This window comes from Linepithema humile, chromosome 6, assembly GCF_040581485.1.
Source record: "Linepithema humile isolate Giens D197 chromosome 6, Lhum_UNIL_v1.0, whole genome shotgun sequence".
NCBI classification, from domain to species: Eukaryota; Metazoa; Arthropoda; class Insecta; order Hymenoptera; family Formicidae; genus Linepithema; species Linepithema humile.
The window spans coordinates 2,356,574-2,375,470 of record NC_090133.1 but is presented as its reverse complement, the minus strand read 5'-3'; the positions used below and the strand labels follow the sequence as shown (position 1 = coordinate 2,375,470).

Below are 18,897 nucleotides of genomic sequence, written 5' to 3'. Positions count from 1 at the left end.
ATATCGATTCGTTCGAAAAGAAGGAGAAATTTCAGCAGAGGAAAGTAATTAGTGTTATAGTTAATTACGACTTGAAATCAATACAAACAGCGAAGCATTTTAATCCATTTCTGCTCGAGTATCGAGCGTGTGTTCGGAAAGTGGTTTGAGAGGAGTTTCCGGTTTATTTCAGCCTTCGGACCGAAGCCCGAAGAGGAGAAGGAAGCCGAGCCACCCGAGCCATTCGAATACACCGAGGATTAAGAACATGCGTCACTTCCGCCATTCGTTATCGCGATAGAATTGCGATATGTTCGTCCCCCCCGTCACTTTCTCTTGATATGTCTCGCTCGTGTTTTTTTATACCTGTCGCGATCTTCTCTTATACGCGTGTCCGCCTAATCGGCGAAATACTCAACGAGCTTCAATAAAAGGCGTTAGAGTTATTCGTGTTACCAGTCGTTCAATCCTTGCAATCCTTTCACTTTTCTCCCATCGGTAAGAATTATAAAGATTAAACAATGAGCAGTTTGGTGATCTTTCATTTTCTTTATTCTTCAGGAGGAAAATAAATGAACTTTTATTTCAGAAGAAAATTTTTTTGTCAATAAAAATTTGCAAATTGTTCAAATATTTACATTTTTATGACTTGTTTCTTACAATTAGTTTAGCTTCACGTAGCAATTACGATATTGCACTTTGATGCGTTTGAGCGCTTTTTTTTTAAACTTATGTAATATAATCCATAATTCATCGTGTTCGTTATTAAATTCCGTGGCACTTGCGGGTTACACGAACCCGTATACATGAATCTTCCCTGAAAGACGCTTTCGTCTTCAGTCTTTGATCTCCATCGTCTGTAATGGTCAGCTCGTATTCTGACTCGCTCGTCTGATGATCGCGATGATCGAGCGTGAATCATAACGTCTGCTGGCGCCTGCAGAGGAAGGGACGCCTCCTCAAACCCTCCCCCTCATTGCAAGATTCCAGCCCGCGCAATCCGCCGCACGTGTTCCCGGAACGTGCGAATTCCGCTCAACGTCAGTCGATAACACTCGATGCGACGTAGGAACGGAGAGAAAGAGAGAGAGAGAGAGAGAGAGAGAGAGAGAGAGAGAGAGAGAGAGAGAGAGAGAGACAGACAGACTCGGGGGAAGATGTCAGCGCGCTCTTTAATTTTCCACGTTGAGAGATTTAAAGGTGAGACGGGAGTCGGGAAATCGGGGGTTTCGAGGATTCGCGCTGTACGCTGCGAAATCATGGATCAAAATATTTCCGGCTCGGGGAACTTTATATTTTAAAATCCCGCGACTGTGCGTTAAAATCCCGTCAGATCAAATTGCTTCTCGGATAAGATAAAAATTCACAAAATCGCGGCTGATAATTGTTCAATCTAATAAAACTCCAAGTAACACAAATTGATATATAATTTACATCGACGTTTAACGTAATAGAATAAATAAAAAAAATAGAAAAAAAATGGAATAGAATATAGAAATATAGAAATAGAAAATGGAAATTTGTTGTATGGGTGCGGAAGTCACGCAGCCCCGGGGGCAAATATTATTTAAACGCAATACAATACAATAGAAAATAAAAATTCTGAAATTTCGGTGTTGTTGAAATTGCAAAAAAAAAATACACACATATGAAAGCATCCGCAATGTAAATATTTCAAATTGTACAAATCGCTCTTCAATTATCGTTCTATTCGCATTTCATATTTCCCAAATCTGGATCTCAAACGCGCTTAAAATAAACGATTTCACGGAGGTAAATATGAACGAGATAGAATATATTTTTGTTGTCGCGCACGCAACGTCAGGGACAAATTTCACTACGGGTGTTGGACGGAATTTTGAATGAGTGTATAGGGCCGCGAAATTTGGATCAATACCCAAGGAAGGCAACGCGCTGGTAAATGGTGCTGCAAAGTTGCTGAAACTCGTCCGACAAACTCGTCGATGCGGTGCTCTGCGGCGCGGCACACTCAGGCTCGTCCCTCCCACTCTTGTACCAAGAAACGAAAGTAGTTTGCACATTTGCGAGAGCAGTTTGCAAGCCGTGGCAGCTTCTACGACGATGAACACGCTCGGGGTAAGAAAATAACCTGTTAGACGTGTATAGAGTACATCAACGAGGAAACCCATGAAGCCGGCATTTTCCACCGAATTTGCAGTCATGTTTTCGTTCACGGAAATTGAAGGCGACGCGTGTAATTACTTCGTTGTCGCGTCGCAGCCGGTGAATTTTCCGGCGTGCCATTTTTTACTTGCTTTAAATATTGTGCATTCTCTGCGACTTAAGTGAAATATAAAAATTAAAAAAAAAAAAAAAAAAAAAAAAGTGCAGCGACACGGCAAGGAATAAAATAAAAATGGGAAAATGCTAAAATATAAAGTGAGCTAGAAAATTTCATGATAGAACAAAGATAAAGTAAGCTGTAAAAAATAATAACGTCGGATGAAATGTAAACTGTGTAAAAGTAGTGTGCAATTTTTTGAAATGCGCGTTACTACACACACACCGTCGCGTCAGCGAAACTTCGACGATGATGTTTAACGCAATTTTCATCGGAATGATTACATTAACATAAATACGGCGGAAATCCCGGTGTGGTTAAAACGTCAGTGAAAAATTTATTTCGAAACAGCGGACAGCTGTTTTATAACGTAGCTTTCGCTTTATTTGTACGTTAACTTAACTCACTCGGCCGTATTTTTGACTCCGACTACTCCGGAAACGAAACCACCGCCGATGAAAAACGATGTCGCGCGACACAGTTGCAAGTATAAATCCATTTCGCTCTTATCCCGCATCGGGAACGATCGACGAACGAGAGATGATAAACTTCCCGTGAGAGATGATAAACTTTCGGCCATCGAGATTCGCTGCCTAAGAGAAATTTTGCAAGCACTGTTTCGTGCGTTATGGAAAATTGAGAAAAATACTGAGCAAGATACAGCAAAAATTTACAGTCCGTCAAAAAGTCTTCGCATATCTCATTAGAATTAATTTGGCGTTGTATTTTAAAATAATAAAATGATAAAAAAATAATATTCAGGTTACTACATTCAGAAACATAATATTTATCATCGGAACAAACTAAAATTAATTAAATTTATTTGTTCACAATTAAATTAAAAATAATAATGTAACAAAAGTGGAATCAACAAAGTTTCCGTACGCAAAAATTTTATATTAAGTATATATATTTTTTTTTTTTAATTAATAGTTGGTTCTTCTTTTACGAGCGAAAAGAGAGAAAGAGAGAGAGAGAGAGAGAGAAACGTATACAAAAAAATTTATCTTTAATTGAAAATAAAATAAATGAAAAGAGACAGAGTACCAGCAAAGTTTGTCTGACTAATAATTGTCATTACTACTTGGATGTGTCACATAAAATTGCCGTTTTGTACGTGAAAATTGAAACACTGTATTTAAGAAAAAATAAAATCCACTTCGTCAAAATATGCACAATTATTTAGCGTTAGCCATTTTCTTTCAACTAAATAATATATGTCATTAAAAAAATCTTTTTTAATTTGGCATTTTTATATTGCACAAATTGCGCAAATCCCGCAATTATTGATTCTCGATTGGACATTGTTTTATTGCTTTTTGAATGATCACCAAATAGCTCTTTCGCCGACAAAGCCCTCTCGAAAGATTGAATTGACAATTTCTCAGCTGCATCATGTACCAATTAAAATTCATAGAAAAATTTGCAATTCTTTTGTTCAAACACTGTTCGCGTCTGTTGTTTTTTTTTGTTGCAAGATATCGTTTATCTCTGTGGAAACAATATTAGCAATTGACAAAAAGAGCTTGCTTATCAAAGAAAATCGAATTCTTATAAATTATTAGCAGTGCAACCAGAAATATATTTTCTATCGGCTTTACTAATCGCGGTCAATTGTCAATTGGTTGAATATCGGCAAAAATTCATGTGACATACAATCCGCTGTATTTCTGTGAGAGGGCGAGTGAAAATAGAAAATGAAAAAAAAACAGAGAAATGAAAAGCTGATAATATAATTATCGCGATGGAAAATGCAGTCGGGCGGACATTTACCTTTGAGTACATCAAGCTGAGAGGCAGGCTGATGGCGATGCTGAGGATCCATACAAAGCTGATCTTCAGGGTCACTCGCTTCTTGGTCTTGTTACGTCCAAACTTCATCGGGTAGCGCAGACTCAGGTAACGGTCCACGCTTATAGTGCACAAGTGCATAATACTCGCCGTGCAGAACAGCACGTCGAGGCAGATCCAGGCGAGGCAATAAACCGGCGGCAGCGGGAAGTATCCTGCGAGACAAAGGCGGAAGTGAATCATTCCCGTGTACACATTCGGAATGCGGCTAATTAAATCCTAACTCAATTAGCGATGTCTTGGCTCGCTCGGGGATAAATTTCAATTATCCCGACATACGTCCTCACGGTATTTTATTTACGCGCAACGGAGTCGCTGAATATTTTTCATATTACATAGAATTTAACATTGTGCTCCTTTCGCAGAATTAGAATTAGAAATTTAATGTCGAATAAAGATAATGTTTCCTGTTGTTATGTAAATATTAATTTTATTCAAAATTTAATTCTTAATTCTAATTCTACAAAACTATTGCAAAATAGTAAAATCGAATAGTTGTGATTTAATACACAAAGTTTATTAGTTAATAATATGTTTATTTTATTAATTTATAATTATATAATTTATAATTATTATAAATATCTTTTACGCTCCAACATCCGCGCTTTTAGTTTGTATAAATTTTTTTGTTATCGTTTTTTCTCGAAAAACCACTGCCTTACATTAATAACGTTAAATTACACGCTCGAAATTTATTCTGTTAAGCTGTTAATTATTGGAAAATTAATTCATACAATTTTACATGCATAAAATCATATAAATTTTTAACGTATCATAATATGTGAGTGTTATGTAACATGTAATTTTGCGGTCTAAAACATTTGGGAAAATTTATTTGTCGCAAAATCTGCAATTTTCCGTTCCCTCCGGTATAAAATATAAAATTTCGCTCCACCATTAAAGAGATGTTAAAATTAAATTAGTATTGATTGTCAATGTTGAAATTGTTAGTACACTACTTCCTCTGGCTTCTTAGTACAATGTAATATCGTGGTGACATCGATACGCCGGTTTGCCGGCATGCACGACAACGATAGACAAGCAATTTGCATGCGTAGTTTGTTAAGTAAACTTCGTAAAGGGCGCGGCAATTTTCCTTTAATCTTCGCTAGATTGCATTCCGGGCAATTCGGAGCCATTCGATATTAAGTTTTCAGTTTGCCCCCGATGATGATATGCGGAAATGGCGTAATATTATGGCAAATATTAGTGAGAGAGAGAGAAAGAGAGAGAGAGAGAGAGAGAGAGAGAGAGAGAGAGAGAGAGAGAGAGAGAGCTGTGTTATTGCAGCATCGATAATTTAACCCTTTTTTGCAACCTTTAAAGTTTATTTAATAATTAATCTTCGTAGTTGCGTTACGCGAGTCTCGACGGATGCCTGTGTTCTCTTTTTTTCAATCATTTATTTTTGCAGGTTGCCAAAGGCTATAATTGATCCGCCCACTCTTCGTTAATAAACATTTTAATGTTCAGCGAACGTAGTCGCGTAAAAACTTTAATTTGTTGAGTAACTTCCGGTTGTTAAACTTCCCCGCCAAAGGTTACCTGTTAATCATTTTCCGCATGTAATTAACAAACATCGCGCCGTTGCAATTTTCCGCGAAACTATTTTTTTCCTGCGATGTGAACTCTCTTTGTTGCCGTTTCAGTTTCGTAGAAAAAATTTTATTTATTTCGAATGAAATCTTTAATTCAAACCCGATTGAATTAACGATTCGGTCTCCGCATAAACTTGTCTTCAATATAAATGAACGACCCAATTTATACGCAAAGATTCTTCATTTATTCCCAATTAGATGGAGATTTAATTAAGATTAAGATTTAATTTATTCTCAAAATATTTTGACATTATTAGTTTTTCAGTACGCCGATAGGAGGGGGTTGGCTAAAGGGTCAAAAGGTAAAGTACGCGAAACGGCGGGTTAACTTTCGACTGAGAGAAAGAGAGAGGGGGGGGGAGAGAGAGAGAGAGAGAGAGAGAAGTTCCCGCCTTCGTTTTCGGGAAGTTTAAATATCATCCCGCCGTGTGAATTTCGGCGTGGAGCGGCGTCGCGCTCGCGGCAGATCGCGCGCCTCCGGGGGCCAACGAAAATGCCAAGAGCACAGCTCCTGGAACGAAAACGACAGGCGGTTAATGCACGAAGGAGCGGGGAATTAACACAACTCCGCCTGTCGAACGAAATTACCGTCTCGTGCCCGCCGTGCAGCCCCCGAAACTGCATATTCATGTACGCCACCGGATTATGCATCGTGTATACCGACGATCTAGTATTTCGCTGTGTTATTAATGCATTCGCCGTATACTCCCGTGATTCTAGCCGCTCGCTAAACCGCCACTCGTTCCCGGAGATTTGTACACGTGGATGCATCGTTTATTCCTGATCTACTTACATAACATGTGCGCCACGATAAATTTTATATACTAATTTATATGAAATATGATGCCATAAGCGTATGTGTGCGCAATTTAATATATTCCCTGCAACGGGTGTCGAAGAAAGCGGATGAACCTTCGAAATTGTGCCTTCACTTTGCCGCGTAATCCTTCTTTCGATTCCGTTGCTCGTTACAACAGCGATATATATCGGCTGGTCTTTCCAAGCCCCGTCGGTCTCGCGAAAATATGACTCATATCCTTACTGGCGAAACGGAGCTTGAATGAATCATCGTCGGGCGACCGAGGTTGTTTCTTGAAATTTGATAACGGAAAATAGCCGCACACAGGACAAAGTGACGATTATAGAACGGATGAGTCATTTCTTCGAAGCCTTTGCAATTTGAGTCCCTCGTGTCTTGACACCGACGCGTTGTCGCGAAGAAGAGAAACACCCTTCGATAATTCTCCACGCCTTTTTTCCTCAAACGCTTGTCTTAATTGATGTAAAGCGGTAGCATAGTGTTCTCCAATAATATTCACAGCTTTTCCTTTGATCTAAATGTGATTTGCTATAGCATTATCGAGAATATATTGAACGCTATTCGAAAATATGTGCACCGTCCAACAATTGAAAATATAAATTATTTATATATAAGAATTATAAATGATACACATGCGTGTTATATTATCTTCGTCGCGTATGCAGCAACAGATTATCGGCTGAAAATAAAGCGATGTGTTGAATAGGAGAGAGGCTCATAATGTTGTGTACAAAACTGTGCTTACAAGAAAAAGTTTCTTTGCGGAAGATTGCGTTATAAAGAGTTAAGTACCTAAAACAGCGGAGAGAAGAATCTAAGATCGCAAAGTGTTCTCGACATAAGCGCCGCCGCCTGCGCGGAATAAAAATGTTGAGCGAATTAACTAAACCGAAAGACGCGCTTTCGGTGACCGGAGGTGTATTCTGCAATTAGGATTTTCCTGCCTTTTTTGCAGAGCTTAAAACTAAAACTAACGAACCCTTTTCTTTCATTAACGTCGCGCGCAATAAACGATTTGTTTTATGAAATTTTTCACCAATAAAAGCTTAGCTCGCAAAAATTCACCTTCAATTACGTAGAATTAAAACTGTCCATCATCACGAAAATTAGATAGATTTGTTCGTAACAGCGTAAAGTGGCTACAATGACTCCATATTTTAATATTTAATATAAATTTCTTTTAATTAATTAAAATATTTATCTTCGCATATTTCACATGTCATTCCTGCTACAAATTTTATCCTCTAATCGATTTCTTATCAGCCAACTAATGGAATCAGATTTATTAATACTTATATTTCTTTTTAATGTCGCTTTACGTTCTCTTCTCTCCTTTTTCTTATATAAATCATCTATTTAATTAAACCGAAAATATGCGGACTCTCCGCTGGTTGCATCGCATACCAACATTCCCGCAGGAGATACGAAGGACACAGATTGCTCGGAGCAATCTCGCGAAAGCCGCAGACAAGCCGTGGACTTTTCACGAAAACTCGCGCGCGCGCGCGCGCGCATCGAACTGTCGTATATTCCGAGCGAGCTTTCATAAAGTTATGCGAAACACGTCGTGTCGAGCACAGCGGACGGGATGCTGCTTTCTTGCATCCTTGCTTGCTAGCAGCCTTGTCGCTGCATTATTAAGACGCGACCTCTCGCTGTAGAAAGTTCCATTGTTATCAACGATGATAAGCTAATTACGAGAAGTTCGACGCGCTTTTCGTGTCCAATTTATTCATCACTTCCGTTATTTGTTCCTTCCTTATCTCGTTCCGGAACTTTAATTCTTTAACCGTCAATATTCTCAATCTGTTAAATATTTTCCGCTCGCTAATTTATTCTCGAATATCTTGCTGTTTTCATCGCTTATATTTGCCGAAGGAAATTACATATCGGTTTTCAAGGTAGACAGTTATAACATATTTTTATTTATATTGAATTGACCTGAAAGTCCGTTCGCATTTCAAACAGAAATGAAACTCGAATATTAAACTCGAATATTAAAAATTAATATATAATTTTAACAGTGTGTATCCTTCCATCATTCTGTTTAATGATCTTAAATTAGTTCTTGGACGGATTCGTTATTCCGTCGGTGCAAAACTTGGTTGGTTTGTCCTTTATAAATAATGGTCTCTGAAAAGAAATTCTTCATCTTTTAAATGAAATTTTTCATCTTTTTAAATTAAAATTAAAATCAACCAAATGTAATCAGAAAATGTACACAATGTCAGAAGACAATACGGCAGATAACAGCATTCCGACTAATTACAATAATTGTGTTAATGGGAAATGAAAAATACATGTGATTGGGAGGAACGTAATATATTTACGATTCGCTAATTTCGAACATTCTTCGCCGATTGTTGCTTTCAGCTGATTCAACTGCAAGCAATACCTGTCTGCATTAATTGTTATATTACAACAATTAAATAAAGAAGCATAAAGCGAAAATTTATTTTCATAATTTGCGTCTTCAAATGAAAATTGTACGAGTGTCACTTAGCTGAGCTAAACGATTATTTGTTTGGAAATCACGCTTGAAAGAGTTATCAGTTATATATCCGCTTTGTTAGATTTACAGTGAAGTTGATTATGCAATAATAATAATTTTCACTATTATTATACGGCTAAATTTGAAGGAATTTTTACTTCAGCTTAATATTAATACAATTTTTCAGTTATACACACACATATACATAAATATATGTATAAAATGTATGTATTGTACGAAATATACGTATAAAAAATAATGAATGGCGCTGGTTTTTAATGTTTCGCTCAATCAGAATTGTATTGAAGCGATTCTGACTTTGAAAAAAAATTTTAAGCATTGATACCCCTCTTGAATTTTCGAACAACAGGATAATGTTTCCACTGACGATATCTGGTTAATTGTTTCGAATTATTCGCGCAATTTTGCGGATGTAAAATATTTCGCGCCGATAATCTCAATCGCAATATTGACGTTTGCCCAATAGAAGACCAATTTGAGAATTAAATTTTGATGAAACCCGATAATTGTACAGGCGACGATCGAAAATCGATATCCTCTTTTCTGCCGCGGCGGATCTCCGCTTAATGTCGCTTTGGCCATCGTATCTATCTGACACTTTTCAAGCTTCAAATTTACTTTGGTTTTTTTTTTTCCGTCGATAATTTTTTCCCGCCCTATATGTAGCGTCCCATAGTGAGTACCGGAGGATCCGCGGATTTAACAATACGCGGATTACGATAAGGGAGATAAGAGAACAGCTAGAAGTAATAGGATCTCGAAACTGAAAGGAAAAATCCGATCTATATACGCGCACGGTGTGTGCGTACAAGGCTTTTCAAACTTGCCGTTCAATGTACAGCCTTTGGCTTCGCTTACGGCGATCACGGTAATAATTGGGTTGCTGCGCGTACAGTTTATATTCCCTTCCGAAATTTCGTTTTAATCATTCATGCGACAATAGGGATTCGCCTTAGAATCTTATCTTCTAATACTTTCATTAACCAGAGATTTTCAATTTTTTAGAGATGGAGATCCAAAGAAATTTCACCAAAGGGAGAAGCACCAGCCGGGGCTTAGTTATATATCTCTCTCTCTCAACACAATGTACATTTTATCGTACGCGATGGCCCAGGTACTTTTATGTCTCATGTATTTAAAAGTAGTGAAAGCGCAAGAATCCTCCGTGAAACGCGGTTGATTCTAGTGTCACGAAAGTGCAAGAATTTTTAATTTAAAACAGTACGCAACCAGTAAAGCAGCGTGTAATCTCATTCGAATGCACACATTAGAAGATAGAGAACGATTTGCAAGCGCAAGACGGAATTCATTTAAGGGATTGCGGGGAGTCGAGAATTCGGGGATCCGCAGGATCGCGCGATTCGGGGGTTGCTCGATCGAGGCACGCTCTATGTAGATGGAAAAATACAGTCACATCGCTATCGATTGCTGACTCTACCTGGTGCACTTTTATGAGTCTCTTTTTCATGTACCCATGCGCGTCTGTGCTTCTATCTGGATTCCCCTCCCCCGCTCTCTCTCTCTCTCTCTCTCTTTCTCTCTCTCTCTCTCTCTCTCTCTCTCTCTCCCTCTCTCTCCCTCTCTCTTGTATGTGCGCGAGTGAATTTTGCGCGCGCTTTCATTCCCGTCGAATTTCTATAGACGGCCACGCTCGCCACGCGACTGCTGACCCGCTGGATGCTTGTTCGGATCGGTCCGAGACACCGTTGTTCCCGGTCCGAAGGTCCGTGGCTGGCGGTGTCATAAATCACCGACTACTTTGTTCCGTCGGGCGCGAGAATATCGTGTCAGGTGGCACGGTCACGTGAGAGATACTCCATTCTTCTTTCTCTCCACTCCGCCGTTCTTCGTTCGCAATTAACTCCTTCTTTTTTGCGTCTTTATTATTAAGAGAAAATTAAAGCTCTAGAAATCTTCGCTTTTTTTTTTTTCTTCTGCAAACACGAATGTTATTAATATCCCCGGACGTTTTCTGCTGCAAATTTGTTTATGAATTGCTCACAATTTTTATTTGTAACGGAGCGCTTGGGAAGAAGACTTTTTTTTATCCAGTTGTTGCAGCCAGGAAATAAATATGCGCAAATAAAATTTGAATTCTCTGACGTTTGTCGAAAGAGAAGACTGAAAAAAAAGAGAGCCTGCAGTTTTTGAAGTCGTTTTGAGAATCAATACGCGAAAGACAGTAAGAATTGACTATCGCTGCGATTTTCGTAAAAGGCGTGTCGGATATTGTAATTGAATGAAAATAGAAACGTTCGACCGGAGAAAATGGCGACGGCTTCGTAAATTTGTGCCTCGCATTGATCGCGCGTCGGGACTTTCACAGCTTTCGAGTTTTGGAGCGTTCGAGTGCCCGGAGCGATCAAACTTTCGAGTGATTCGAAACGTGTTTCGTCTCTCAGGATAAACGTCGGTCTCTCTTTTCGCAGGACAAACGGTGCGGGCGGTGAAATTCACTGTCTCGCAGAGACCCGTGGATCGATCATCGCTTTTATGAAACGTCACCTTCGGAATGACCCTTCGAGTAAAAAAAAGCAGGAAGGATAAGCCGGGGATCACGCAGAAGGATTCAGGGGGAAAAAATTCCACTCCTTGGCTTTTCAGAATCTCCGAAAAGGCTGTACTTTCTTTCTCGAAATTTTTGCGCTCTCCAGCTCTAATGATTCGACGTTTTTCAAGCCTGTGAATTTAGCTTCGGGAATATTGATGCCGTAATCGTGCAAATTTCTCCAGAATTCTAGGATGCGAATTTAGCAAACGCATCCATTCTTACAGATTAGAAAATTTTAGAATTTTAAGAATTTGAAAATTCTGAATTCTCGCGTGTATCTTTGACATCAAAATTTAAGGGGATTGATGTGCTCGCTCTTTTTTCTTCTCTCTCAGCGAGATGTATGTGCGGTCACGATATAAAGAATACATCGTTGGAACAGCGCGCGTGCAAGGAATGAGCTTATTCTATAATGAACTTCTTCTTCGCAATGCGACACAGTTTATACCTTCTCAATTTCCTAATTCGTAGCGAAAGTTGATCCTCCGTGATTCACGTTTCGATCTTTCGGCTTTTTATTTATATACGGATTTCCAAAAAATCCATCTCGATTAAATTTTAATTTAACTCAATTTAATTGTTTGCCCGATAATATCATAAGCTATTCATTGCACTTTTTGCATTGTAAACTGTGGAATTTAATAACCATGATCCGCGTTTTGAAATATTAATCACGCTCATAGCAATCTCTTGATCTTGATAATACACTTGCCAAGAGAGGCAGAAAATCAACATCAAAAAGACGGAGTTTTATGTATAATACTTTCTTGAAAAGTGCAGTCATCAGACTCGATCGTTAAGCAAAATTTCGCTATTCCATTGCAATATTAGTATACAATTAGATTCTATGCTTATTGCGCTCATAATAAAGAATAAAACCAAGTGTTGTCGAAATACAAAACTCGCGTGTCTCGGAAAGTCGAAGAATTCAAACTGCTTCATCCTTCTAGCGTGCAACATTCGCAAAAAGAAAAAACAATATTCATTTCCAATGCGATCAAAGCGATCGAATCATTACATACCGACACGTGCGTCCTTGTGCAATTAAAAAGATGCGCGAATTAACGATGTCAAACTCGATTGTAAAAAAACACGTTTGCCCGACAGAAGTGCCCCGGCATAAAGCTTTCGGGGGAATGTTCAGCGTTCTGTACGTAACAGATCATCCGAAACGGGCTCGATCCCGCGGCATGCGCCAGCTTGGGGAGCAGTCATCGAACGGAAAACCGGCCGCGTTTATCGCGTACCGGCCGCCGGCACTCATCCTGGTCGTTACGACCGCGGACAACGGCGCCGCGAACGTAATGCGACGTAATCCCGCGAAAGCGCACGGCGGCGGGGCGGCGACACGCGCTGTGCATTATTGGCGACAGTAACAAGTAACGAACGAGAAACGAACGGGCAGGGATTAACGATCGGCTGCGCACTTGTGCCGAGCCTGGATGACGTATAGCTCGCACTGACGCGGGGCTGTAAGTCGGCCAGAAGTAGCAGAGAGAGAGAGAGAGAGAGAGAGAGAGAGAGGGGGGAGAGAGAGAGAGAGTAAATGGGGGTTGCATGTCATTTGTCGGCGGGGGTGGTGCCGTCGCCGCGGCATTATTCACGCAAATCTCTCTTTCCCTTTCTCTCTCTCTCTCTCTCTCTCTCTCTCTTTCTCCTATACACTCCCGAGCTCACGCTCTCGCTCTCCCTCTCGCTCCTCGATAAATAGCAGGGTTGAAGCAGGCGTGTATAATCTTGTTTTCGATGCTATAGACGCGGAATCGAGTGCCGCGATTACATACTGCGCAACGCAATTTCTCTGCCTCCCCGCACGAGAGCGCGATAATTTCTGAATCTCGTTAGCTTCCGGAAGCCGAAGTGCTGGAGCCCGGTGCGAAAGAAATCGTCCGCCCAAGTGCCCGAGATGCTTCCACTTTGTATAAAGTGCGGCGCGTCGCTGAAACTATCTATCATTCGCCCGGACCGCCCTCTCGTATGGATCTCCCTCCATAAAGTCTGAAAGCAGTTAACGACGAACGTGGAAGTTCCATTTAGACACTTTCGTCGTCGGGAAAGAGAGCCGGCGCGCGAGATAGAAATGCAATGCGCTTGCTGAACACTGTTGATTCGTTGATGAGATAAAGTGACAGTTCGGCGAAAAGGATGACATTTTTAGAAAATTCAATAATGAATGCGCTCGCGAAACGTGAAGATTTCATGATTCCGCCCGTTTTAAGCGATCTATAAAGTTTCCAACGGAATTCGAGATGGTAATCTATTTATAATTTTCTGCGATTGAAAAATATCAGAAAATTAGACACACGTGCGAAGTGCATATTAATGCGACACGATCGGTTACATAGAATTATAAATAGACTTCCATTTCGGATTCTCTCGTGAATTGCGAATCTAAAGCGGTTCTTGAATATTGCATTCTTCTTCTTGGAAAATTGATAGACGACGGGATATTTTAAGTCGCAGTTTCCAATTCCGCTCTCCCAAATTAATCGGTATTATTGGTATTGTGTAATTTGAAAGAATAAAAAAAAAATAACTATTTTAGAGTTGTTTTACGTCGCTATTCGCGGCAATCGACGTAACGATGATTTATAATTCGCGACAGAGCTCGCTTATTTTCCATTTTCTATTTTGCTGGGCAAAGAGAGATTTCAGTTTTGTCGTACGCTGCTATTTGCAGCAATTGATGTAACTGCAACAGTTATCTTCCTATTTATAGGAAATTGACTTCGTCAGGATTGCAATAGTTTTTCGATAAATACATTGAATTAATTTGCGGTATTGACGTTTTCAGTCTCGCGATTCGCATTGGCTCGATTCTAAATGGATTGCCATCGTGAATCAAAATACGAGAGATTCTAAGTAGGCGTATAATTACACCGGATAATGAGCGATTGGTAGTTTATCAAGGATCCGTAGCGAAACAAGTTTCCGCTATCGGCTGCGGAATCCAGGATTTCGAAGAGAACATTGTGGACATTTCAGTATCCGATGAATTTTTCGATGAACTGTGCAATGCAGCAACGGTTTGCGGAATTTTGTGAATTTTTCATTCGGAAATTAATGTTTTGCCGAAGCGCGGGAAAAAATGTAAATTCTGTTAATCGATTTGACACGCCGTGTTACAGGCATTCAGAAGCTAATAAAGTGCTTTAATGTAAATGATTATTGTGAATGGCGTTTAACATATGATTAACTGACCGTCTTTTTACGACTGAATATTGATATTGCGAGTGCTATAAAAAAATGGACAAATCGGCGAAGGAAAAAAGCGGCTCACAGAGATACTGTTTGTAAAGGAAAAGCGATAAAATATTTTCCGCCAACTAATTCGTTTTTATAATTTGTTTCCTCAAAAAATATCAGACCGCACCGGGATGCAATTCCATAATAGACGCGAGAAGACCGCCAAATCGAATCCTATCCAAATCCCGTCCCAAACACTCGAACATCCGAGTGCTCGATTAAAATCGAAACTACTCTAATTTATCGCACTATCGTGCCTCAAAGAGTTAAATCCGTGCGAATTTTCGCTCGTACTATGCAAAACAGTGGGCAGGGGAAAACGGGGAAAGCAAATTGGCACTATCGATCTGCCATAGCGCGCAAAGTACAAGTGGATAAGCCAAGATATCTCGAGTGGCAGCTAGTACATACACCGGGTGATTTGCAATGATCTGACCTATCACGTTCACGCCTCGCGCCGACAAAAGCTGTCGCGACAAAACATAAATTGATAGGTCCTGCGTCGCAGTCTCTCTCACTCACTCACTCACTCACTCACTCTCTCTCTCTCCCCCTCTAACCCTCCCCCCTGCCCCACTCTTTTTAACAGCAATCTTTTCTCAAGAGGCCGCACAAACATTTCGCCTCGCATTTATTCGAGAAATTGATCATCGCATTGTACCGTTTTCAATACAATCGCGCGATCCGAGAAAAGTGCAAAATCTCGGGAAAATTACGTTACCGAAGGAAAAATTGCACTTTCAATATTATTTCTTTCAATTCATTAAATGCAGTGACTATAAGCTGTAAAAAGGTTAAGATTGCAAGGAGGTTTCTAAAGGTTTCCGGAAATTAAATATTCAAAAATTTCGAAATAAAAATTCAATAGAATTAGAAGGCAATGATTAAACTTAAAGTTATAAGGCCGCATTCAATTTGTAATCCGTTCGAAAATTTATATTTATCCTCAAGATTAAAATTTTCAGGCTGCGTGCTATCTCTTCTTCGGAAAACCGCATATCGCCTTAAAAAGTTCATTTGAGCTTAATATCTGTTTTATCGCCCCGCTTTTATACATTTGATTCGCGACACATGCGGAGTTATGATTTTTAGTATGGCGCGATTTTTTTATGTATTGGATTTTCCAGTCGAAGGGATTTTATACACATATGATATTGACACGTGGTTTATTAAAAAGATCCTACCCGCTCGTTGTTGAGTACGCTTTTTCTAAATAATCCGATTGGTTTCGTCATATTTGTGAAAATAGAGAAAATTTGCGATTTTTATTCGTAATGGCTCTTTAGCCTCTGACAGATTACTTCCGTTTAATATTTAATGGGTATAATTTATTTGCTTTTTGTAAATATTCTTTGTTGAGACACGTATCCTCTCTTTTAGCATAACGCGAGCAGAAATTACATTTTGAATTGCATCTGAAAAAATTACCTCAATAGTGTGCGAAGCTATCCAACGTGAAAATTGTAATATTTTAAATATTAAATATATTTTAACATTTTTCATTCTGAATTTTCTACTTTTAAAACTTTTCACTCGGCAAAAAGTATATAAGTATATATTTCGATACAATCTTCGATTGCAGGCGTAATCGCGGTGAAGTGAAACAATGATGATTATCTTAATGCACCATTTGCGAACACTCGGTAGACTATTGTCGCATGATAGCCGTATATGCGTATATGTCGACATGATGGAATGTAGGATTGCCGCTATGGGTCGTCCACAAGAACCACTCTCTAATTAAACAGCCCATTATCGACGTGTGTCGATTAACGATATCTCGCTGTTGATTAACTTTCGTTAAAACCATCCCGTTTATACGAATCAGACACGTACACCTGTCGCTGTGATATACAACATCGTTTTTTATACGGCTATTTATTCATTCGAGCAAAGAATCGTACAATGGTCGAGTGGTTAAGAGCCGCTATAGCCGGACATTGAAAGTAGTGAGAACTGGACATGATCAAGTGGTAAAGAGACTCGATGGTCAGACATTCGTTGAACGAATTTCTTCTCTCCGAGTTATTACCTGAATAAATTGTATGATTTTCAAGAATATTGTAAAAATAAATACTACAACAATATATTCCGTAAATAATAGGAGTTCTTATGGCATAATAATAATTGAGAACAATTAACAAGAATTGGTGAGAGCGAGAATATTGCAGCAGCCATGCAGCAGCATTATAATTATACTTTCATTAAAATAAATACAGTTTCAATAGAGAGGGCTTTTAATTAATTACGAATGATCGATACATGTCATTACGTTAATTATAGGTATTACGTATAGTCAATTACGCGAATTATCGCGTAATATCGGCCTTTGGCGCAAGTTCATTGGCAAAAAATCGACAGTTGCGAAAATCGATAGTGTGTTTATTCCCGATTAGCTTGCCGGCATAAGTAGTTAATTAAAGCGCGCACTCTCTTTTTCTACGAAAGGGAAAGCATCTTCCGTTATTATCGATATTAATAGTCACGAGAGGACGCGCCGCCCCGTTCTGTATAAATTTATTACATCCCTAGGCGCTTGCAAAAGTTCGTTACATTTTTAGCTATATATTTTTTTATAAATATCATATTTAAAACAAACAAATATCATATATTCATTTAAAAGAACTGCCATCTCTATTTTCTGCTTTCCACTTTTATTCCGCCGATTTTTCATAAAATATCAAAATGCAAAGAAAGATTAGAATTCTACGAGCCATAAAGAATAGTAACAGCCAGGTGTCTGAAGAAAAAATAATAGCAAACGAGCGGTAATTCGAACAATAAAATATTTGATAAAATTATTATTCATTGAGTAAACAAATCTATAAATCAAAAGAATTGATTTCCTCGCGATTCAGACAAATAAATATATAGATCAAGAAGGCAGAAAAATAAATAATTCTCCTCTTAATTATTCTATTAATATTTTATCGCTTTTCTCCTTCGATATGTAGTAAAATCACTCCTAACCGGGTGAAACTGTCGAACCTACAAACGAATGACGAAGCCCTTGCTCACACGTCGCCCATATATGGGTTACACGGCAGTCAAAGTGTTAATGTTCGCGCCCAGTCTACGTTGACGCCCGCAATTCATCCTACAATTTCACCTATACGCGATCCGACAAACTTTTGCAAGCCTCCCCCCCCCTTCTAAAGGCTTTTCCGCGCACAATGAAGTTAAGGACACGTTTAGGCCCTGTTCCGTCCGTTGGTTCAGCCCGTCGGCTGAACCTGACCGAGCGCGGACGTGTCCCGTCGCTAGGACATTCACAATTAACCGTATTCCCTCGTGTGTCCCATCTCCAAGGCCGCTTTAGGCCAGAGCGCAAACAGGCCGTCAAGTTTTGCCGCCGGAAACAGAAATCTAATACTTCCGACTCTCTCTCTCTCTCTCTCTCTCTCTCGCTTCGGGCTTTAATTAATTAATGCATTTGTTTATCAATCGCTGGCGATCGAGTCGTTTTTATTCGGCGTATTTGCGGAATTTTTTTCACTCAATATTTGTTTGATTGTGTAAAAAGGATTTTTATCGCATTTTCCGAATTCAATCTGATTCTCGCGCGCATACATCCTCGCATTCCATCTGCTATTCAGATGGTTGAAATCCTTGGATCTTAAATCGGAATTGAAATACTCTATAAATTTTAGAGTATCTCATTTTTATGGCGTCGACAGATTCCAGGATCTTTTCCCCTTTTGCTCTCTCTCTCCCTTCTTCTCTCTCTTTCTTTCTCTCTCTCTCTCTCCCTTCCTCTTTCTCTTTTTATGGAAGAAAGGCTACACCTTCTCTTAAGATTATCGTGTTATCCATGCTTAATCGGTCGATCTTTTCCAAAGTTTTCCAGCGAACGAATAATTATACCCGATGAATATTCCATTCGATCCGACTTCGTCCATCGCTTCGCTCATTAAGTATCGCCACCCCAAAACCTATTTCCTTGCTAATGAATTCTCAGCTTCGCGAATTTTTTTCACTCCTCAAATTTTCGCGATCAAAGTTATCCCATCATAACTTTCGTTAATGTAAATAATATAT

At 39.3% G+C, this 18,897-nt stretch overlaps 2 protein-coding genes across 5 annotated transcripts in view; one reads left to right on the top strand and one right to left on the bottom strand.

Annotated features, from left to right (window-relative positions):
- Positions 1-425, top strand: part of Rpn2 (Regulatory particle non-ATPase 2) — a 39,637-nt gene extending 39,212 nt beyond the window's left edge. For both annotated transcript variants that reach the window (XM_012360126.2, XM_012360125.2), the window contains exon 14: positions 173-425. In XM_012360126.2, coding sequence (XP_012215549.1) covers positions 173-243 — 71 coding nt within the window. In that variant the 3' untranslated portion in view covers positions 244-425. The remainder of the gene's footprint in view (positions 1-172) is intronic.
- Positions 1-18,897, bottom strand: part of 5-HT2B (5-hydroxytryptamine receptor 2B) — a 38,518-nt gene that overhangs the window by 13,157 nt on the left and 6,464 nt on the right. For 2 of the 3 annotated variants that reach the window (XM_067358391.1, XM_067358390.1), the window contains exon 3: positions 4,055-4,287. In XM_067358391.1, the coding sequence (XP_067214492.1) occupies positions 4,055-4,287 (233 nt within the window). Of the gene's footprint in view, positions 1-4,054; positions 4,288-12,635; positions 13,003-18,897 lie in introns of those variants that run through there. The other variant, XM_067358392.1, reaches the window with a different exon arrangement.